Here is a 25,257-nt window from a genome sequence, read left to right as displayed (position 1 = left end):
GATTTTGCTGGCATGTCGAGTTGTATTACTGTCGGCTGTGATTTCAAGGGAGTTTCTTGAATATCCCGCGATATGCTATTATCATGCTCTCTGGGCGATCCACTTTTGCGTCGATGCAGTGTCTTATAAATATATACTAATTTAATAAACATCTTCGCTTAAGTTAGTCTCAAATACATGAGTATATAAATGAATGTAACTCTTCATCACTATTATATATTCCATTGCCGGAAATCATATAATAAAAATTTATTCAATATATAGAAAAAAATATATTTGCTCGAAACTCATTTTCAAATTCCATATAATAAAAAATATAGAAAGGCAAAAAGGATATAATAAAAAAATACGCACATGTGTCCTTGTGCCTTTAACAAAAGAAGAATCGCCGACCATTCGTCAAACTACTGAATGTTTCAAAATTTCATTAATCAATGCTTTGCTAAACTAAGGGTTTTTCGCCAACATTTAGTTTTATAACTGTTATAGAAAAAAGCAAAAAATATGTAATAATTGTAAATTAAATCTTAGATTACAATTGCTTTCATAAATGAAGATTTTGTTTGTCATCTTTGCCATAAGACAGCAACGGGAAAATCAATAATGGTATTTATTCAATGCCGGTTTACTGTTAAAAATAAAATTCACTACATATATCGCAATATTTATTATAAGACAAACAGATTTGTGTAATTGTTTTCTCTTTCAAGCAATAAAGATTTAAATGCTATACGAAGTGATTTTTTTATTGGGAAAATTTGTGAAGAACGGTTTATTAAATATATTATATTAATGATAAACTAATTTAAATGTTAAAATATGTGCTGATTTTATGAAACATTATTAGTTTGAAAAATTTTATAAGCTTATGAAACCATTTTTAATTAAAATCAGTTGTCATAAACTTACAAAACAACGTTTTATCTAAAGTAATCAGAAGACTAGTTTATTTTAAATGTCATAAGCATTATCAACAAAAATTAAAGCCCAAACGAAATACAGACACAGGGCTGACTACTGGTTTCGACTGCATCAAACAATATGTAAATGAAAATAAAATAGATAAAGTAAATGGAAAATGTGAAAAATGACACGTAAATGAATAGTGGAAAACAAATAGCGAATCTCGGTATTAAATTTACAATTGAGTATTTTGCATAAGTTTCCAGTCACAGTTTCAACATTGCAATTCAGTGAATACAATTATTATATAATAATGGAATGTAGGTATATAACTGAGAATATAGGCTTTATGGCTCTTAGATAATTCAAGGCAAACTCAATTCTATTCATACTATTGTACAATCATTTGAACAAATATTATTTTACTTATAGCTGGGTGACTTACTTTGTATTAGTACCAGGTAATGAATAACGAAAGCTTATAATATATGCTTAATTTGCATAAAGCACATATATAAAATACAAAACATATGCCGTACGCAACTTTCTGGTATATTAATCAATTCCTTATTTAGAGATATGCTAATTTTTCATAAGAAATTAACGTATCAAAAAATCTTACTTTGAAATGTCAACGAGTTTTTTATGTCTGTGCATAATTTATCTATCAATGTTGGTATTATTTGATTTATATTATATGATATTATAAAACAAATAATTCAGCTAACCTAATACACCAATGTGTATGAGCTATTGTATGAGCTTACAAGCCTCCAATCAAAATCAGAAACGTCAGCCACTCACGTCGTAGTCGTGTCAAAACAGAATAAATTATCTGGGTTAATATAACACCTTCAATATTTGACATGCTTGTCGGACAGAAGGTTTATATACGCACCTAGCTTGTTGGCATTGTTCACGAATATCTTGAAGGGCGTTTTTGGTCCATAATTCTCATAATAAATATTAAAAATAATATAAAATAACCTATATGTACTATATATACATACATTTTTATTTACAGGTATATGTTCGATAGAGAGAGTGCCATGAAAGTAGACCATCGTTTACAAGACTATTTCTTCTTGATGGCAGTCTCTAATTCGTGTATGAATCCAATGGTGTACGGATCGTATGCCATGAACTTTCGTCGCGAATGCAAGAGATGCTGTAGTTGCTTTTTCCCTGGCCTCTTAGATAGAAAATCAACAGGTGAGTGATTTGTTTAGCTCATGAATATATTAATTTGTATGGAAATTAGGGTACACGTCATATTAAATTTATTATATAATACGTACATACTTGTAAGGTGAAAACTGTCGGAGTAATTATTAATGGGTTTGTAATTTGAGGCTAACCTATTTTGATTTTGTTAAAATTGTTGTCGGGTTCTTAATCAATCTATGGTTTTAACGTACATTAAATCTAGTGCATGATAAATTACACGTTGATTATTTAATTATAAATTTCAATGTAAATTAGGTTAGACTGAATGAAATTTTAATTATAAATCGTTCGTTTGGAGAATAATATACATTGGTTGTATTGTATGCAAATTTAGTTATAGACTATTTCATCGAGTTAATATAAAAGTCACGTACGTCCAACATTTTTAAAAGAAATACAGAGTAATTTAAAAAGCCAAGTAACGACATTTTCTCTTGGTACTATCATAAATCGTTTCTCACAGGCTACGTTAGTAGACGTATATAGTTTAATTTAAATTACCTGCAAATTTATGCTTAGTACGAATACTTTGCACGCTTTAGTATTTGTGAGTTAGATAGTATTGTTCTAGGATAATTCTATAAAATGCCCTAAACCGAATTTTACTAATCTTATTGTTTACGTTTTTAAGGGTAATAATTTACAAGACGGGCTAAACTGGCGCAAATAAATTAAACGAAAGAAAAGAGCTTTCATGTTATTGTATGTAATGTGTCTGCGTATATATCATTCAGAACATTGCTCAACTTATTATAAATATGTTGAGTACTATGTTTTATTTTATTTAATATTATTATTATTCATGTATAAATATAAACACACACACACATATATCTACTTAAATTTTAAAATTTGATATAAGTTTAAATATCACAATGAAAAGTAAAAAGTCTCACAATATAAATCCTCTGTGAAGCTTAAAGTTTATGGTTTTAAATTTAAATTTAAATGGAAATTACGTATTTATTTTAAGATTTTCTCTATTAGATGCTAATAGAAATGATTTCTTTATCTTATTTATAATTGTTTTAAGGGACACGCGCGTTTTAAAATAAAACATTATATGCTCAATCTTCTACTTTGTATGAATGGTATACACGTAAACAAAGGAAATATATTTAATTATAATAATATAAAAATTGAATTTGCTCCGATTAATTTTTAAACCGCCGGTATTGCATTCTATTGTTTCGACCAATGAAAATTAAGCATTCTAATATAAAAAAGATGGCTGACAGTAACGTGACAACAGTTTTAAATAATTATTATTTATAAATAAAATTTTGCTACGCGACAATAATTTTTATTGATTCGTGATGTGCGTTGTTCAATTTGACTGAATATAAATAATCGGATAGCAAATTAACTAAGTGTGTTATAACTATAAAAATTAAATATATACATAATATGTTGAGGATTAGAAGAATAGATTAATTAACCCTTTGCGCTCGTAAGTCGACTATGTGTCGACATCGTATTTCAAGCGTTGTACTCGAACGTCGACAATATGTCGACAAAACTTTGAATGCATTTATTGGCTTTGTGTTCAAGCAAATTTTGAAAATTTAAATTTATTAATAGTAAAAAGACTTCTGTTAAACACATTTCAGTAATATTGAATTTTTAACTTATGCAAATAACTCAATAATCTTAAATTTACAAGTGTAAGTTTATTGTAAAATTTTTCATCGGAACATGGTCAAAGCGCGCGCTGTTAGGACGGCATCGCGCTAGACTTGACAGATTTAGGTTGTCAATTATTGCCTTACAACTGATTTTTTCCTTCTAAGGGCATCTATATTTTTATGATACGGGATGGAACGGGATCATATGCTCTAATTGTGCATAATTATTACTTTATATTGTGTGTCTGTTATGAAATAAAAATAAAATTTTTAAGACGGAAAAAAGAGCGAGATGCCGTTATGCTAGCAGAGCTCGCTTACTCGCTCGCACTAATAAAATGAGCGATTGACAACTATCGACCTGGGTACTCAACTCAAACGATAATATTAGTCTCGAAACATTTAATATATTTTCGAGCTAGTAAATAGCTAAATTATGTAAAACAGAATTAGTAATCTGTGTTTTAATTATTTATAAATACATATATTGATTTTCTTTTAAAAATTATCCATATAATTACGAATGACGATATAATATTGAATTTTTAAGGACGTGACGATGAATTCGATATTAACCGTGATATTATTACTGTGACAGTAATAGTATGCGTTTATGCTAAGACTATTTTTACCAATTTTAAATCTGGTACAAGTATTTAAAGTTTCAAGTTTTAGGATAATCTTTTAATGTAAAAATTTTTTATGATCAATTTATTTATATTTTTAGAACTGTTTTAATAAATTCAAAACTTAAAAATTCAAAAATAAAGCCACGAGGCCAAACTACGCTGGTTCGCTCTAGGTGTAAAAACGCCTGCCAATCCAAAACAGATCCCCACAAAAAAACAATGTAATATTTATCATTTCTGCCTCAAATGGGCAAATACATACGAAAAACTTGTAGAACATTTGTCTAAATATAAAATTTGATCATTTTCACAAAATATAATAAAACTTTACCAGCCCCACCTATTTGTTTTTATGTACGAAAAAATTGGGTGGGGCCTGGTCCCAATTGCATTTATATTATCACCACAGCTGATATTTTTGAGCGCCATTTCGAAATTTGTTAATATGTGGGGGCACCTATTCATGCCATATTTTTAAAAATATTATGGTTCAAATAATTGATTTACAGCCTTAAATTATACTAAAAAGCCATTTTATTAGGCTCAAATGCTTACGCCACCTTTAAATGTCTAATGAGTACTGGCGATTTTCTTGATGACACCTATAGAAGTCATCCGCGGTGAAAGGGTTAAAAGTATTGTAAAACATATTTTTTTCAGTGAGTTTTAGGATTGTATTACACTTATATAAATTTATCCATATTTAACACTCTAAAGGTGGATGACTCAAATATGCGTCATTGAAAAACTATTGGTAAAAGTCGTTTATGCACAACATAATCAACACTTAAAATATAAAACACAGTTTGTAAATTAGTGATATCTATTATATATTGTTAACTATAATTACAGCTTACAATCAATAGATGTCGCTTAGCAGTTAGGGCTTAATTTTAATAATAGCGCATTCTTAATATTAAAATGTTTAGTTTGCTGCGGGACCTGAACCGATAGTCTCTAGGATATCAGTTCAACGCCTTAAGGACTACGACATTCCGGTTATACAAGACAATCTAAATATAAAGTTGTAAAATCGCCATGACGCTTTGTGAATGTCTCTCTGTAAAACATATGACTGAAGAATATAGACAAGGTTATTTTGCTCGTGTAACACCATAGACCAGGGGTCGGCAAACCTTTTTTGTGAAGGACCAGATTGTAAATATTTTAAGCTCAGCGGGCCAGGAAGCAAAATTAAAATGAGCTTTATCATTTCTCTCAAATATTCAAATGTATTGCAAAAGGCGTTACGTGGGCATTGAAGATGCTTTCAAATTTAAAGTGCATAACGTCACGGTGAAATACAAAGCAATAGGAGCACCTTATAATGTGATACCTAGCTAGCTCCTTAACTCGACGGTTGGCCGCTCTATTATAGCACATACTTTGATTTTTTTATATGTCAAATCTAACAATTACTTGCAGCCCGGATTAAAATAAGCAGAGGGCTGGATTTGGCCGTAATTTTCTGACCTCTGCCATAGACAGTGACTATATTAAAAAATATCTAATTTAATTTGGCCTTCTTTTTCGTATTTTAAATATTCCTATCCTAAGTACATGTAAACGCAGGACAAATATCCCCTGGATAGATATATCTCCCATCAAAACTCCCCTGGACATTAACCCCCTGTACAAATAATCCCCTGTGCAAATAACCCCCTGACAAATAGCCCCCTGAAAATTAACCCCCCGTGTAAATAACCCCCCTGACGATTAACCCCCACCACGTATAGAGATAAGTATTTTATATAAGTTGTTATTATTTATAATAAATGGTCATTATTTTAATAAAATAATGTTTAATACGAATAATCAGTATCAATACTAATTTATTTCATTCAGCAAAATACAGAATTTTTAAAATATCAATAAAACTAACACATTTACGAAGAAAATATACGTATTGTATATTTTGTACCGGTGACCGGTGCGAGCAAAATTGTTATAAAGAGTATTAAAAAAAATAAAAAATATTATTAGGCTAGATACATATGTATGTATAATACAGCTAAACTTTGGTAATGGCGTCAGTATATGTTTTATTAAGTATAATAGAGCGTCACGAGACGTGTTAAGTAATATCTGTATTATCTTTATACGTGGCGGGGGTTAATTGTCAGGGGGATTATTTGCATGGTGGGTTAATTGTCAGGGGGTTATTAGCACGGGGGGTCAATGTCCAGGGGGGTTTTGACGGGGGGTTATTGTCCAAGGGGTATATTTCCAGGCGGTTAGTGTCCTAGAACCATATTTCCTAATCTAGATTCTCCTTTATATATGGACCTTCGCTTTAATTTATTTGGAATCTCATTATCGGCAACTTAGCGTCAAAAGTGTTAAATTTTGCTTTTAAAAATCATTGGTTATATCGTCAAAATGTATCCTTTTGCTTAAAACATATGTGCTGATGTGCATATTGTTTGTGTTTTATTTATTGTAAGGTGCATAACAATTTTTCGTATTAAATGTGTTTTTAAACGTTATTATATGTTGATATATGTTTTAATTAACTAACAGTATATTTTTTTATTTTTTATAATACGTTTATTGTAATCTGATTTTCTATAAAGTCTAAAACTTGTTAATGGGAATATATTAACTATTTACCAAGAAAAAACAACAATTAAAAAAACTAAAAACTAAGGTTTTACTAAGAAAAAAAAACAACAAGTAAAAAACTTGTGCTCTTTGTAATTTTAATCTTGATTAAATTTTATTGTAACCATTATTTTTTTGTATGAACGCAAATTGTTGATCGATGTTATGAGCGCTAAACGCTATAGAACGAGCGCGATGCGCAAGATAATAAGCGCATTGCGCAAGATAATAAACGATAGGTGCAAAAAAAATACAAACAGTCCAATATTTTAATTATTCAGAATTCATATGACATCTAGCTATTTACAAATTTCTTAATGGTTATAAACCCCTGCCGCTACAGCACTCAGCTGTTTTTTTAAATAATTCATTTATTTGTTTTACCGCGCATTTGATTGCGATGGACGAAAAATCATCTAAAAACATCATTACATTTACCTTCCTATACTATGTATACCTAATACTATGTCATTTATTTTTGGTGAATAGTAAGTACAATTCTTCGTGAACACATTTTAATAAATTATTCTTTTCTAAGTTTCATGGTTAACGTTTTACAAATTATTTAAAAAAGTACAATAAAAAAAGTTATTTTCCGATTAAAGTATTTAAATTATAATATATTTTAAATATTTAATTAATCTTTTTTTAACTAAAATACTGACAAACTATCAATCTTTCGCTGTATTAATTTTAATTTGTAAAAAGATTAATCAAAACATGTTTTATTTCATTTTTACTTCCATAAATTGAACATAAAAAAAGTCTCGAAATTAAATACGAGCTGGCGCTACCCCAACCAAAAAAAAAATACGAGTGCAAAGGGCTAAATTAGATAAAAAATCATTAAACAATCTTCGTATTGAAATCTTCAATTTTTGAATTATCGGCGACGGGCTCCGAGGGCGAAAAGTGAGTTTTTCCTTTTATAATATTATACATAAACATTATTATTGCTTCCAATTAAATACATATATTCGTTAGATTTGACTAAACATAATTACTCGAATTAAACGTGAACATGTAATATATATTAGTAAATTCGAACTATTGGCAAACCATTGGTACCACAAAAAAATATAAAACGGCATTACACCTTTATATGTGTATATGGTTTTGCTGTACATGGAAATGGTCTAAAGTAAAATTCTTTACGGAAAATTTCTCATATAAATCTTTTTATACGGGTAGATACAAGTTGACCCTGTTTTGCCTTTTGTCTTTGCAGCATTATTTGAATAGACGTAGGTATGAAAATAAGCTCTCAGAAAAGGGGTCTCGCTACGTTTCTTTCAATGAAATACTGAGAATAAAGTGAAATGTTTTCTTACATATATGTACATGTATGTACGTATCAACGAAAGTATAAAGTATTTTTTTTAAATTCGATTCTTATTGTACACATTGTATTATTGAATTCATATTACATTCATAATTTTATTAAACTTTCTCTGTTTTTTTATGATGTTGCTCAATACAATTTCCGAGATTTTTCTCAATATCGCGTTTCATTTTTTGATGCTTCCCACGCCATACAATGATTTACGATAATTCATTTTTTGATTTCCTTTCTGTATAAAAAATATTATTTATTTTATAAGGCGCTCTTTAATATTCTAAATGGGTTTAACTTTGATAACCATTAAATATATTGTGCAATTAATAAAACTGATATTTAATTTAATAATCAGATTATATAAAATCCATTTTTGCGGTTTAATACTCTTATGTGTATTTAATGGAGAGATTTACCTTCTAACGGAAATTTAATCGAAACGTAAATTGAATATAATGGATATCGTAGGGTTCAAAAGAATTTAGTCTGACATTTTATTTATTTATTTTTACCTTATGTTTATCTTTCAATATTTTTTAAAAACATATTTTTCAATTATTAATGTAGCAATAAATCTAATATTTTTTTTAAGTAAATCTTTTAAAATAGATACTGAATAAATAAAATGCTGGTAAATTACGAAGTTAAAGATTCTGAATGGCTTTAGAATTCCTTGAATAGAAAAAACACGTATGCAACATATACATGTGTTTGTGCTTCTTGATATCTAGTTATTGAAACTAGGATCAATATCTTAATACTTGGTTTTATTTTTTACCTTTTATGACACGCTATCATTCAAATAAGCTCAACGCTTCTATCTCCATGTTATATAGATTGTACGATCTTTGATGCAATAAGCCTATTAGTACAAAAACATACTTTTGGTATAGTTAAAATGATGCTGTAAATCCTATATATTTAGTCATACATGTATAGATTTGACGGATCAAATTGCTTTTGCACAATCTTCAAGTGTAAATTTATAATATTAATATCGGTGCTTCCGAAACCATTCCAGCTGTCTGGTTATTTGTAATGAAATATACGACTTTCAGCTTATATACATTTCAAAAATCAGCTATGTAAACTTTTTAACCCATCCCGTACGGAAGGTAGAAAAATCGCGAGTGTTCCGAACCGGGGTCCATTTGTCCCCCAGACTATTCTCGAAATTATGATACTTTTTCAACAGAAAATTGTTTACCTAATCATCTAACACGTGTTTCCATGCATATTTACTTTCATAAAACGAATAAAATATCTTTTTATTAACATTTTTTGCAAATTATAGTCATATTTTTCGGCGACATTTCTGGCCAAAGAACGATCGGCGATTGAGGGGCGTCTACGGCGTTTACTTGTCGATGCATGTTGCAGCGTTTCTCAAACACTGACCAATAAAATTATTATTATTTAATTATTTTTAAATCGATTAAATTTTTAACAAATTAAATCAATTAAAAAATTAGTAAAACATCATATTATTTATATATAACTTATTATTGCTAAAAATAATAATTGCACAAGAAATAAAAATAATTCACATTTTTTTTAAATAATGTATTTATAATATAAAATACAAAATAACAAAAGTAATATATTTATATTTAGGATAATAATATAAATATTTCATTTATTCTACGCTTGAATCTTGTAAGCAATTTGGACATGACAATATTTTCAACTGGTGTTTGTGAACTGTACATATCGCTTTTTTTTGCAGGTGGTGCAAAAAATCGAGTCTTTCTGTCCTAATTTCTAGGGCAAAAGCTGCACTTATTTCTCCTAACCTGTTCAACGCGATTTTCAGGAAGTATTGTCAATGGAGTAACAGTTTCAACGTTAGTTGCTTGATCATAAAGTGTGAAACCATATTGAATATGTTTATGAAACGATATCCCACTATTTTTTGAAAATTTATGTTCTCCTTGGCAAGTTCCATGCCTAACTCTGTTGACAACAGTGTGACTGATTGTTTTTTTTTCGAAACATATGAAACCAATGTGATGTCATCGGTAAAGTCAAAACGACTAAATAATTCCTCTCGCTAGCGTGAACGCAAAAATTCTTGCGGTATTTCACGCTTATTTTTTCTAATTATTCCTGTTAATGTTGTCTTCCAAAATTCTTTGAGCAAGGGGCACTGACGAAAATAAGTTGTCAGTAATGAAACCACGTCCAGATCCAATATAAGGACTAATTAGATCAGTCACTACCATTTCACCTTGGTTTCTCTCTCGTACTTGCTGCTTTCCCATGTATGGTTGTATATTTAAAATATACGACGACTCTACATCAGCAGCAACCCATATTTTTATTCCATATCTGCCGAGCTTACTTTTGATAAAAGCGCGAAATTTATCTTGCGATTGTTGAAATCGTAATTGTCTGGTGTTTCTGTCTTCAAAGTGAATTTTACTGTATAAATATACGAATGTGTCCCTTGAAATGACCGTAGAAAAAAAGAATTACTCAAAAAGCTGGTTAGATGTCCATATTTTCTTTAGTGGTAGTCTACGGCCATTGCATCTTCTAGAAACTATCAATACGCTGATGAATGCTTCTATTTCCGGTTGGTTGGTGTGGTCTTGATTGTCATTTCTAGAGACCCGATTAGTCTCCACTACTACTTATTTCTGGAATCATCGCTGCAGTCATGAAGAGAGCAAAGGTTTTCTTTATTGTAGTCACATTGCTAGCCTCTGTTCCAAGTCCTGAAGAAGATGTTACGATATTCTAGATTCGCGGTCTGGAATTGTATCGTGGAGTTGAATGCCATTCTAGACCAGATTTTTACATGAACGTGGTGTCTTCTGGTGTAAATTCATCATCTTCGGTTTCTTCATCTTTTGATGAAGAATTGTCAGCTTCGTAATCGATTACATCATTTACGTCGGTGGCATCTGAATCCAACTCTTCAAAGTCGATATCACTGTCAAAAGATTCATCGACATTGACATCATCTTCAAATTCGTCTAAAAGTCTTTCTGTATCTTGTCTGGCCGACATATCCCAGTATTTTATCACAATTTATACCGCAAAAAAATCACCAAATACGTATAATACAATATACAGAAAATAACAAAGTGTATAATAATACTTCCTACATGAAATAAAAGGTATAGGATGATGGAATTACAAAAATAAAAATAATAAATTAGCTTTGCAAACAACGAAACACGGCAAAAGATAGGGAAACACTGATTTGCCAGCACGTGGCTTTCTCCAGACAATGATTTTTCTGAGAAGGGGATGGTATACCAACAGCATATAGCTTTCTCGTTCTAACTCATTATGGAAACCGACCGTCGACACATTCATAACTTTCGTGTGCGAATGAGCCCAAATGTTATCCTCTATACCTGCCCTTCTTGGAATTGCAAAACTGATGGTCACTCACAAATAATAGATATTTTACCGCAAATTTATATTTTAAACCGTTATACGATTTCGAAATTGACTCGAAACACATTTTACCTATGTATAATCCTTAATTACAGGATTACATAAAATGTGGGTCTATTAAAGGTAGTAGTTACAAAGTTACAGTGAAAAACAAATTCTTGGGGTACTTTTTGGCCCCCTTTTCGCCCAGGAAGGGTTAATAATGTCGACACGTTGTAACATATTTTGGACAGCGTGAAGTTTAAAATTAATTTGGTTATTGATGTTTTTTTATGTAGTCTTTGCGAATCCAATATAATAATATTTTTTTTTTTTTTGAAAACACATATCATAATTTTTTGGCAGTAATCAAATGTCTTCATAATAATAAAATTAATAAATAATCACTTTTCTCAGAATCGCTAAAAAATATTTTTTAATCAGAAATAAAAAAAATTATTGTGGTATATAGATGTCAGATTATGCATATGTGAATAGTTATACAATATTTTAAAGCATGTCACACTAATATGGAAAGTGCTGTATATATTAAAAATATGTAATAATTAAATTCATATAAATCTTCCATCAAGTCGTTGCTTGTTACACATTGGGTTAGCGCCAACTTGATTACAACCATATATTTAAAACTTACGAAAAAGCACTTGAAACAGAAGATTTTTTTATAAAAAATATATAAAACTGTTTACCAAACATTTTTTCACAAAAACATGTTTTTTTCCAAATTTTCTTATAATAAATCAATGTGCAATCTACAAATTTCTCACATGTGTGTGGACGTCATCAGCTTTTTTCGGCTCAATAGAGTCTTTAATATTTGAAAGCAGAACTGACGTAACTGAGCCAACGATTTACGATGTTTTCTACGCCACAGTTTTCCGTTGACTTTCCACTCACGAGTTTTCTCTCTCATCGAGAGTCTAATATGGAAAGTTTCCCGTCGCATTGCTCAAACTTTTACATCGGCCCGCTTGTCACAGAAAACACGTACGAATATTAAATCGTTTTATCATTCGCAATATTTAATAAATTAACTTAAGTAAAAAGTTCGAATGAAAAGTATCATTGGAATTCATTAAAATAGTATTATTAAATTTTCACATTACCATTTCAATAAGGTGATTTGAACATATGTTATATTCGTCTTTACTAGCAATGAGATGACGCGTTCAACATATTAGATTTATATGTAATAGCGTTATTAGTGAGCCCGCCCGTGTTGTGTGTTACAGGTGCTATGGTTGGAACGGGCGGGCTTGCTAGACGCATCATGCTGTGTGCTCGAAAAGGTAAATTTAACCAGTAGTTTTTGTAGTATATGTTGATAGAATATTTACTTTTTGAGCAGTAGGATTAAATAATAAATATTTAAAAAATCTATTGTGTGGACCACAGTATGTTTAAAAGATAAAATACTTGCAAAAAAATATGACAACGACAAATAATATTTCACAAAATCTCTATTTGTATTACTCACAATAATTCGAATAATGGTAAATTTAAACAGCATCCAAAATCACGTTATAAAAGTGAAAAAAATATATAATTAATAGTATGTATATTCATATCTCGCGATCCAATAAATTGTTAGTTTTAGAGTTATTTTAAGACGCAAAACAAATATTTTTATTTCTAAGAATTAATTTAAATATTTCGTTTTTACCACTAGAGCAGCGATATTATTTTAGTTATGATTCTTAAAACAAATACCTTTCGGTCGTCACAAGTTACATAAATTAAACCGCAAGTTTTTTTAATTAATTACCTGCCAGTCACATTAAAATAAAAGTAAGAAATATTACTAAAAGTTGGTTCTCAATTAAAAATAGCTACTATCTTTTTGATTTATATAATATTATACTAATTGTAAGCTATTCACTTTAAGTCTGGTTTCTTACAATAGTTATTGGGCTCTTATTAAAAAATAAAATAAAATAAAAACATTGCATTTGATTGAGTATTTGTGATTCATTTTAATAAATAGTGTGTTGTTTACGCTTATGAACTAAATTAATAATTATATTTTGACAAGCATCATATTATAGAGAACGATAATATCAGTTGCTATACTATAAACTTTATGAAATGTATTATAATATTTTTATAACGATATTAATTAAATGAAAAAAACATGTTTTGGTACTGTCGTTATGACTGTTTAAAAATATCATTTTTTTTATAATTGACAAAACTATTTGTTTTCAATATAGTGTTTGAACTATCCAAATTTTAAAATAGATGGACATACGTTTCGACTAGATTATAATATAGATTTAAAAATAATTATACATAGGCACTTTTTGGGTTTTTTTATTTGTGGCACACCGTAATATACCTATCAAGAACAGGACTCAATATTAACACCATGTCAGCTTATTTAAAGTACCCTATCGAAAAATACCCCTAAAGTTTTACGCAAGTGGTGATTGGCTCAGACTTAAATGCATATTCTTCTCTCTGGGGAGATGACTCAGGAGGTAGCAGAAAAAGGTGTCGACTTGGGAATATAAAGGCAGCGATAGAATTTATTTTTGATGCAAATATAGAAGTGGAAAGCATTGTTTTCACGTGTTTCTATATAATATTTTTCAAGTTTAAGATGCATAGCAGTACTAATGTTTCTTGGATCAGTCAATTCGATACGAATATTCCGGCAAAATAAAAATCAAAATTAATAAAGCTGTTTTGTATAATAGAATGATTACATTTGCATTCCTACATAGATCAAAGTTTTTGGGGGGATATTATTAGTATACACGAGAAAATATATATAAAAAAATTCTTGTGGTTATTAATTTTAGAGTTACACATATAACATATATTTTTATACTTAATAAGTATAGCATATAGTCGAAGGTCTTTTATTTGAATAAATTGTAAAATTTGTAAATAATTTCGCCATGCTTTATGTAAGATTTTTTTATACATCTAGAATTTAAATACAAGTACTAATTTTCATACTTGGTATGCACGTCATACTAAGATAATCTTAGATAGTCGTCTTCGCATCAATCGTGTGTACCTTACATATATGTTTAGTATTCAAAAGTTCACGTAGTAGTAATATATAACGAATAAAAAATAAAACAATGCATAAAACCCTTTGTGCATTTAAGAGAAACGTCACAAGTCGCCCAACATATGTTATAAAGTTTTCTCGAGATAGCAGAGAAACTTATTTTTATCGTGGGGTAAACTAACGGTAACCTTCGTCAATGTGGCAGCCTCGATATGGTTCATTGGTCGCAATGACCATGATTAATGATGCCAAAGCTGACTGTAGAGTATTTGCTCTTTGCTGTTAATTCAAGTTGTGGAAACGTAAAGTTTACTTGATTAAAGCTCAAGTGAAGGTGATTAAACATATTAATAACTAATATAATACTGATCAAACTGGTGTAGCTTTGTATTGTTCGTAATCGTAAAATTCGAATAACGTATCGCTAGGGAAATAAAGTACGATTACTCGGTTCCGACACAGCTGCTTTTCTGTTTTGCTGTTATTTATATAGAATTTCGCTAAAATGTTATAAATTTAATAACTGTTTGCATTACATATTCGTAATGATTTATCAGCTTATTATGTGAATATGATAAAGTATGACTATTAATTATATATTATTAGTTATATTTTAATCATTAATTACTTGCCATAAAAAATTGATTAATAAGTAATATATAACAAAACATTTATATTTTTATACTGTTGAGAATAAAATTATATGTAAAAGATAATATTTTTTAACTGTGCTGAAAAAAATTTAATTTTAATAAAGATAATTTAATCCCTTTTTATCAATATATTATAAACGATATCAATTATTATGTGATTCCGTTTTCTTTTTACAATTACTTTCCACGAAAGCTCTTAACATATCCAGTTCCAGCGCTTAAATTTTTCCGAATGGTTTGGGACTTATTGAGACATGCTTTTTCAAGTGATATTGTCAAAAAAATATGCAGCCATAGGAAAAATTTATAAAAAAATTCTATTCAACAAATGACACATGTATACACATACATATACCTATGTACTTATGTACACACGTATATATGTCGTCACATTTTTTGAATGATATAAGGCAATCGGAATTTTAACTATATATGTTTAATATTCTAAGCAAATTGATAAGCACCATCTCAGATGTTTTTTTAGCTACTTGTAGCTATCGTTGAAAACTGTGAAGAAGCTTGATGGCTCGCTGTCGATATCACTTAAAAATTGTGCTTTATTAAGTATACGCTACGCCGAGAATGCAATTAATTATATTCCAACGCTATGTTATACATAAATAAAAATACAATATAAACTCTCTCTTGTAGAGGTATCTAAAAAAATTACATTCTCTGAAGAAATCTTGGTGACATGAGATAATCATTTTTTTTAGCTCAGGTCCGCTTATCTCGAAACTTTGCTATGAGAGCAGGCTTTTTGATGTTTTCCAAAATTTATGAAAAACATGCTTCCTTTTGAGTAATGTGATAACGTCTCTCGAAAACCATTTTGTGTATACGTTACCTCTGAAGTCTCGTTTCCTGGGGAATCATTGGTCGAACACATCATACATTTTGTCATATAAAGCGGTAAGGGTTGCGTTCAGGTTGTCACACTCATAGACTCGCGTCCAAATGCATTTCGCCTACATGCTATTAAGTAAGTCAAAATTTACATTTTTGAGTAACCGCGTATATTTGAATCAACACTTTATTAATCGATTAAATGCAATTATATAATGGTCGTACAACAGGAAAAAGTCTGGCGGTGCAGTCTTAAGTTTCGCCGAATTTCTGTTCTGTTGAACACACAATGCCATCAAAAAAATATTAAATGCCTTTGAATACCATCCAATTTTTATGCATATTTAAAAAGTACATAGGCATACACTAAATTTGCATATTTATCGTAATTTTTTTATATCTTTTAAAATACATTCTCTCAGCGGCTCAATTTTAAAGCCCGTTATAGAATTCCGGAATTTTGTGCCCTATAACTTGTTAACTAATTTAAGTGTTTTCGGTAATTACAATGAACGAATATCAGATTTTTTTATTTGAACTAAGTTATTTATAATGTTTAATTCTAGATTTTTGAGCATCTAATGTAAGTTGTTTTTAAAGAAAACAAGAAAAGTATTTTATAATATTTTCCCCATGAATTAAAATTTATGAATGAGGCATGAAGCTGCAAATTTACTTCTGCACACATATTTAGGTGTAGCTGTATATTATATTATATTTATTTATCTCTATATGAGATTTGTTTGTAATATATATACGATCAGCCGTCATATTTTAATTTTACAAATAATAATCTCTAGATGAGTAAAAAATTATAATGTGGTGATGATATGTATTTTGTAATTATTTTACCTGTTTTATTATTCATATATTTTATATTAACATTTGCTTTTGTGTCAGTCAAAATAATGGATTCAAGTTAACAGTTGTGTTTTAATTTTTGTAAAATGAGATAGTATTGCATTACCTTATGGGGAAAGTTACGATTATTAGATTAGTAAAAAAATAAGTCTTTTATCTCAAGTAGATTTAAATTCTGTCTGTTCCATTTGAAAGACAAATATTTTCTTTTGTATTTTAATTATAATTTTCAGCTTACCATTTAACCGTGAAATGTTCAACTGGATTTGAATACTAATTATACTTATTTGAGTATAATTTCACATTTGTATTGAAATAAATAGTATTCATGTTTCATGAGTAAAGTAAATCAACAAATATGAAATTCAATCATAATAAATTTTGATATAAAATTATAAGATAGACAAACGTCTTCCCTAATATATTAAAATAATACAATTGTACATTAATAAATTTTAGAAAATATTTTTTTAATACAAATTTTGGTATTATTAAATATATAAAAACAAAAAATACTTTGTATAACTTAATGTATGATCATCTTATTTTAATGGTTTAAAAAATACGTTTGTCCATATAATAATTTTACAGACAAATTAATATAAATTGAATTTAATATTTTTATAAACTATTACTATTTATTTCAATACAAATGTGAATAAATAATATTAAATAGTACATAATTACACAAATAAATTTTAGGTTACTGTGGTATTTTGTAAAAAATACTTTTTTGCATGATTAGGCCGTTTGGCCCATTTTATGTAGACTAAAATTATTTTATCCGCAGTGCTTAAGTCGTATTATTCAGCCCACAGTACCCAAATCATTCATCTTGATGAAGTATATTACGGCTGTATACTCGCATCATATTAATTCGGCCCTTTTCTATAAATTAAACAACAGTTTCATAAAATATGTCCAGAAATTAGGTGCTTTGCGGGCAAACAAGCCACCATACTGTTCCAAATACATAAATTGGTATTTATTTTTAAAACAAAATATCCAAACATCTACAAGTTTATAAATAGAATATTCAAAAATATTGTGCTACGCAGCTTAATAAAAAAAATGAGATTGGTTACATATATACGTAGCCAAACAAACGTTACATTGGTGCAATAAAATAATGTGTTTGTATATTTATTTTTCTGGATAAATAATTTCGGATTGTCAAAGTTTAGAGCTTTATATAATCTTCAACTCGCTTAAGTATCAGCTTATTGCCTAGTGTTTTGCATAGTAGTATTTAGTAGCATATAGGGATTACTAATTTCACTACTTTATCTTAAAATGTAAATAAAAAATATTGTAAAACATGAATCGTTAAAAACTTTTGATCGTTAAAAAAGATCGTGTTAAAATTTATTTCTGAGTTAAAATTTTAGGACATGACTACAATATAACTTTCAACGCAATATACTCGTATTCTAGTATAAACTTATATTGCGGAAAACTTTTTAAGTAGATCATATGTCCATGTATGTATATGTATTATACGTCACCAATTTTATATTTCATGTAATTTATTAGTATTACCTGCAATACTATTTTGTTTAAGATATTGAATATCATATTTAATAAATATTTTCAGATTCCTAGTAGAAAATATAATTAATATAAAAATCCATAAATAAAATGTAATGATTCTTAGATAATATATGGATAAAAAAATAGATCATTGAAGTTCAATTCATTATTAAAAATATGACATTACACAATAAAATAGATATTCTGATTTACAACACGATACTGTTCCATTGCTTTTCAGCTTTACTCAGATGTTAATCATAATTTAAAAAATCCTAACAAAATAAATATAATGTTTACAATGAATCTTTACAGTTTATATTAGCATTACAAATTGAGAGAGAATTTAACTTAAATTGAACAGTCTGAACAAATATAGCCAGCAAGTAGAATAGAAAAGTAAATTGGATTAGTAAACCGATTTCTAGACTTAAATCGTATGGTTCGCGAAAAGTTTGCCCTCGGTGCTAAGTAATCGCCTTTTTATTCTACCAGAGAGAATAAATGTTTAATAATGAATAAATACATTTTTCTTTGAAGCTTACACATACAAATAGAGTATAACTAAGACGCTTGGCTGAAAATATAATACATTTTTAATTAGAGCTGTAATATTATTTTAATGTTTATATTTTTCTTTTATTATACAGAATTAATTATTTAATTCAATATTTATTCGTGACATAAAAGGTTACGCTAATGCGTCACGATTGTATTATCTAATACACAAAAAATGTATATATACATAATTAGAATAATACCCAAAAAATAATAAGACAACAAAAAATCATAAAATACCAAAATTAAATGATACGAACTGGACTAGCTCCTCATAGCTAACATTAAACAAGTCAATGTGTAATGCCAGCGTATTAAGGAGCTGGATGGCCATAGCCATAGGCGAGTCGGCAAGCCTCAATCTCGATTTTTGTCCATGTGCTGTTAAAACCAATTTTGTGTTTTTTTTCGATTTTCTCCCTTTTGTGTGCGGTCGGAGCAGTTTTCGCATAGCTTTTTTACTATTTAATTTGTAAGTTCCACTTTTCGGTGTATGATGTTTATATTTGATTATCTTATGCACACCTTATCACAATCAACTCGCAACGTTACAGCTATTGGGTAGTTATTTTCAATCAGGAAGCATCGAAGCAATTTTGTTTCTTCGATTGGAAAATTGGTCGGATATCATGCTTTGCCAGGACCCCACCGATATATTCTGTCTATCGTAAGCACACACCAACATATATACATTTTTAACCACAATTCAGTGAAAGATTCTTTATTCCACTAGATAAAAGCAAAACTATGAAAAATGCGCCAGAATCAAACCAGGATAGTAAGAAAAAAGAAAGCTTAAAAAATAACTGCTCAAATAAAAATATGAAAACAAAACTAAACTAACTTTGCATTACATTTACTTGGAAAAATATTATTTTTAGCAGCATTATAATGACATTTTTATTAACTTCATAATTCAGGTTATCCTATACATTCTTTTTTAATTATTAAGTAGTCTATTAATTCAACTAGCGATTTTCTTCTTAGAGAAATTTTGAGATATTTCCGTGATATAAACTTGCTTGCGTGTTAGATGCATATTCTGCGGTTTAATTAGTCAAAGTAACATGCACAAGACTTGTTAGAGTAACTATATAATTTTGCAATAAAAAACATATATAAGACAGATTCACAAATTAACTCTTTAACTATCATACTATATATGCTTCACATTGTTATTTATTTATACAATATAATTAACCATTATACTGGGTTTTTTATTATTACAAATAATATTTAATAATTATTTTTTCTTTTGTAGTTGGTTCAGGAGTTACAAGAAGTACAGCCACTTGCAATAACATTCACCGTGTTTCAAACACAAATGGGAACAATCAAAAGGTTAGTGTTTATCATATTATATTAAAATTACATAATTTAACATATTAATGAAAACGTATTTCCTATATAATAATAACAAAAGGTAGTCAGCATTTTTTTATATACGGTACTTTAAAGAATAATATTTATTTATTCAGCTCAAATATTTAATTGTTTGGGTGCTAAATTTCAAGATTTGCATGGTAAGTTTTTGCTTGATTTTAAACCAAGTTCAACAGCTAGCTTAATGTCATATTTTGTTTTTATCAGGAAGTGCCTAACATATTTTGCAGCATTTCTTTTAAATTAAAATTAAATAAAAAATAAAAAGGTACTATTTTTTGGGTTTTTAAAATATTTTTTATTTATTTTAGCAGGTTCGCATTCAAATATGTCCAACGACTGTCGTTCATACAGCTGTGATGAGTGAACCAAGTCACATATCATGCCGACCATCTTTTCATTCAGACCCCAATCCACATTCAGAAGATTACCAAAAATGCAGTGCTGAATTATCTAGAACTATGGCATTGCAAGGTCTGCTGTCGACCAGAAGTTTAGACAGCGCGATGACAGTCGGTTACAGGAAAAACGGCCAGCAAACCAAATGGAGATAGGACGAGGCTGCCTCCTCGAGCTACGACGATTCACTCCCGGAAGATTACGATACCTTATCGTCCGAGTCTCGTCTGAACTCCAGGAGCCACGCGGACAGCACTACAAATTTAACATCAATCATTAGGACAAACATCATCAGCAAAAATAAGAAGGGAAAGCGTAGAGAGCACAAAGACGGTGGCAGTCTGCTCAAGACTGAAACTGCTGCTGAGGGTGGTAAGAAACTGTTCAACAGGGTACACTTTGCATTGCCTAATGTGGATTTGCGAGGAGGTAAGTTGTTGATGATTGGTGGGAAAAAAAGAAACAGTGAAGCTGGCATACCATTGAACCAGACGCCTTTGACTGAAAATGACAGATTGTATAGCATGAAGGAAGCCAATGGCAAAAACAATTACGATTTTGCACGCCGTGATACGTCCGTCTAATTAAACTAATAAATCGGTATTATATTATTACATTAAGTAAAAATTCATATTCGACTACATTAAGTATCTTATAACCCTATATAAATACTTTAGGTTCAGTTTTTCGTGGAAACATATTATTACATATTGGAATTCATTAATATATTTTTTTTTGTTAAATTATAATTGATATTATACAATATATTGTAAGAAATATACGTAAACTAGTATTTTATTTTATTTAACGCTTTTAAAGTATACGTATGAACAAGAAGAGCATCTAAAAATTTTGCTCTTAAAAATGTTTTAGTAAAAAGTTAGAATCAACCTTTATTTATTATTAATTAAATACTCTTACTTTTTATTTAACGTTAATAATCCAAAAAAGTGTTATTAAATAAATCATTACCGATAGATTAAAAATCAAATTTTAAATGTCATTTCAATGTTTAACTTTAAATTAACATGTCTAGGAAATTAGCTTTTTCAGACATGTTTTCTAGTGATTTTATAGTGACTCAAAGGAGAAACATATTAGATAATAACTAGTGTTATATATAACATATTTATGGATACCTTAAAAATGTTTGTTCTACAAAACCTAGTACTTTTAAATATTTGGTTGAGTTTAAATATCAAAGTAAGGCATTTATAGTTTATTTAAATAATATTGGTCTAATAAATCTATATAATCTACGTATTTAACTTTCGAATTCATTGTTGCATCTAAAACTATATAATATTTATAAGATAATTTATTTTTATACTTTCACGTCATCTACGAAAATTAAGCCATTAACTTCGCGAAGACGTCTTGCAATAATATTTTATGCTTCCTAATTTATACCGAAAGTGTAACTATTATAACTTTTAGTTTCAAAATACTGTCATGATAAATTTGATCAGACTCTTTTTCTAAGAATCTAAATATTTTGTGTCAACTGTTACATAACTTTTAGTATTGTAAAGTTTATCAAAGAGACCTATATTTAACTTTACAAAAGCCACGTTGATTAGATATAATGATTAAATTAATTTGATTTGCTAATGCTTCTAACATTAGGGATTTGGATTGTTTAGGTGTCCGACAGAAAGAAGATCTACCTGTACTTAAATACATGTTTTTTGTCACTATCAATATGTCAATATTAAATAATTCAATTTTTATGTTTTATTAAAATATCTTCTAGCTAGTTAGTAAATTTAAAAAATACTATGTAACAGACACAAATTCAGCAATACTTTTATTTCAATGGCTAATATTGATTTATTCATTATTTTTTTTATATATAACAGTTTTTTTAAGACTTGAAAGATTATGTATTTTGAGCTATTTTTTCACTAAATATTATAATCTCCATTGTACTCTTTCTTCATTTTTACATAATATATCTATTTAAACATTATTATTATTAGTGATTCAAAATAATGACCAATCTTATTCGTTTATAAATATATATAATGTAAAATAATATGCCTTTTATGAATTATAAAATATTAAACTATTAAAGTAATATGAAATATCAAGAGTGGATGAAAATTGTATAATGTAAAGTTCATGGTAGAATATTTTAACATCCGTGTTAGTATTATTCAAAAATACTTATTATTACTTGTAATGTGTACATTGTTATAGTATTTAAGTCCCAAACAGTATTATAAATCGGTTATAAGATTCTGGTTAATTATAGCACAATTTTAAAGCACCTTCATCATTTCGCCTCCATAATAATGCTTATAAATATTCGGGCTATGTATATGTTAGAATAATATATTAAGAATCAAATTGTTAATAATAAAATAGTCTACTGAACGTCATATAATAAATATATATACATATATATTAAAATACTTGATAAAGTATATTTTTATAATTGGAAATATTTTTATTAAAATTTAATTAAATTTAACACGCGAAGGCTTAGCAAAAAGATTTATTATTCATTTTCTGATTTGTAGCATTTATTAATTTTAATATAGATTCATAATGGACTGACATAGATACGGCTGCTGCGAGCATATTAGCGTTTTAAGTTAATGATGATGTAATATGACAACTGCAAATGTACGCGCAGTTTATTTAGTAGAATAATTACAAACGAAGTTACAAAAGGTTTGCATGTATAATATTTTACGAATATTAAATTTAAACTGATGCTCTTATCTTTGTTAATTATTTTAATTAAATTAAAATCTCTTAAGTTACAAAGACGGTTCTATTATGTTAAGTTCAGCTATATTTAAACTCAATTATGTATTAAAAATATTAATACTGGACTCAAAATTATCATAGTTATATGTGAGGCTCGTGCCAAAATGTTTTTATAAATCGATTTTGTTACGTGGTAAAATTTTGTACGTGACGTTAATAAAATCTTGTTTATCTTATTATTTTCGATGTTTACATTAATTACAACTCAATGTTTATTGTTATAACATATCACATATCTATTATGTAATATATACCATGTACATACATAATTGCTGTAATAAACGAAATATTTGTTTGTAAAAGAAATTATTTTAATTACCTTGGTCACACATATAAAATGCTTTTACAGTATATTTTTCGCTGCAATCTATTCGCAATTTGCTCTGTGCGTTCTAATTAAAAAAGCTTTTAACTTTGTTTTTGAACCAACGCACTGAAACTGGACCATGGAAGATACACGGGAACGTAAATTAAATTCTAAATTGAACACGTTAAAAAGTGTGCATACTACTGTCGCTTTTTATCACGTAGTGAGTTTTTTTCATTGGGTGCTTAACGTTAGTGGAAATGTTATTTATAAAGCTAACATGTTGCATATTAGTATATCAAATCTGCTTGTATTTAAAATTTTAATGAATGCTTTCGCTTTGTAAGCGAAATAATTATAAGCGAAAATATTAAGCCATAAAACGTATACAAGGTACTACAGAAAAAAAAACAACTCGGTATGTATTATTGAAGCTATAAAATAAAATACATTCAAATAAAATTCAAGCTCTTTTTATCAATGTTAACGGATTAAATATGTGTTATCCGATTTACACTTTACAAATAAAATAAAAACTAAAAATCTGATACGTGCGCTTTTATAATTTTAATAAAAATATTGATAGTTATTTCTTTATTTAAAATCATTTGGGTACTTCTCTACTAGATAGTAGAGAAATACCCGATAAATAAATTATAATAAATTTTTGTATTCTGTTGGTCCATCTGCGAGGTTGGAGCTTTCTGTGACGTGGGTCAACCGGGCAAGGGCGAAGCGCCGGCACCGTTCCGAGAACATTTTTTTGAAAGAGTTTGTGCTGCTCAAATCGAATAAAAAAGTAATATTTTGTGCGTGAACGTTTATGAGGTAAACAGATTTCATCGTCACAGTAAGTAATTTTTTACTTAGTTGACGTTTTGACATTTTTAGAAATAGATAATAGAAACATATTCAAATTATTATCTTGCAGTAGTAACAATTTAATTTTTTTATATAGTATTAAATACGTAGGCAAAGAGCACTAGTTTTCTTCGCTGAAACAAATATATGAAACTGTCTCGCATATGACACGATAGTGTTTTTGGATGACCTTGTGGTGGTTTAAAAATGTGTGATTATTACGAGTGTTTAGATGCTAGATTTTTAAGCTGTGATTAAAAATATATTTGTAATTTGATTTGTAATAATATTTCTTCAAAAATTTCACTGTGAAAAAAGTTGAGATATATTCGTTTA

At 28.5% G+C, this 25,257-nt stretch overlaps 1 protein-coding gene across 1 annotated transcript in view; it reads left to right on the top strand.

The window, feature by feature from the left end:
- Positions 1-2,123, top strand: part of LOC148230606 (adipokinetic hormone/corazonin-related peptide receptor variant I-like) — an 89,310-nt gene extending 87,187 nt beyond the window's left edge. The window contains exon 5 of the mRNA XM_088195694.1: positions 1,928-2,123. Coding sequence (XP_088051820.1) covers positions 1,928-2,123 — 196 coding nt within the window. The remainder of the gene's footprint in view (positions 1-1,927) is intronic.
- The last annotated feature ends 23,134 nt before the right edge of the window (positions 2,124-25,257 follow it).

Source organism: Plectrocnemia conspersa, unplaced genomic scaffold, assembly GCF_051122295.1.
Source record: "Plectrocnemia conspersa isolate PC_06_02 unplaced genomic scaffold, ASM5112229v1 ptg000010l, whole genome shotgun sequence".
In the NCBI taxonomy this organism is placed as follows: domain Eukaryota; kingdom Metazoa; phylum Arthropoda; class Insecta; order Trichoptera; family Polycentropodidae; genus Plectrocnemia; species Plectrocnemia conspersa.
Note: the sequence above shows the minus strand (reverse complement) of the source record. Positions and strands in the feature narration are given on the sequence as shown.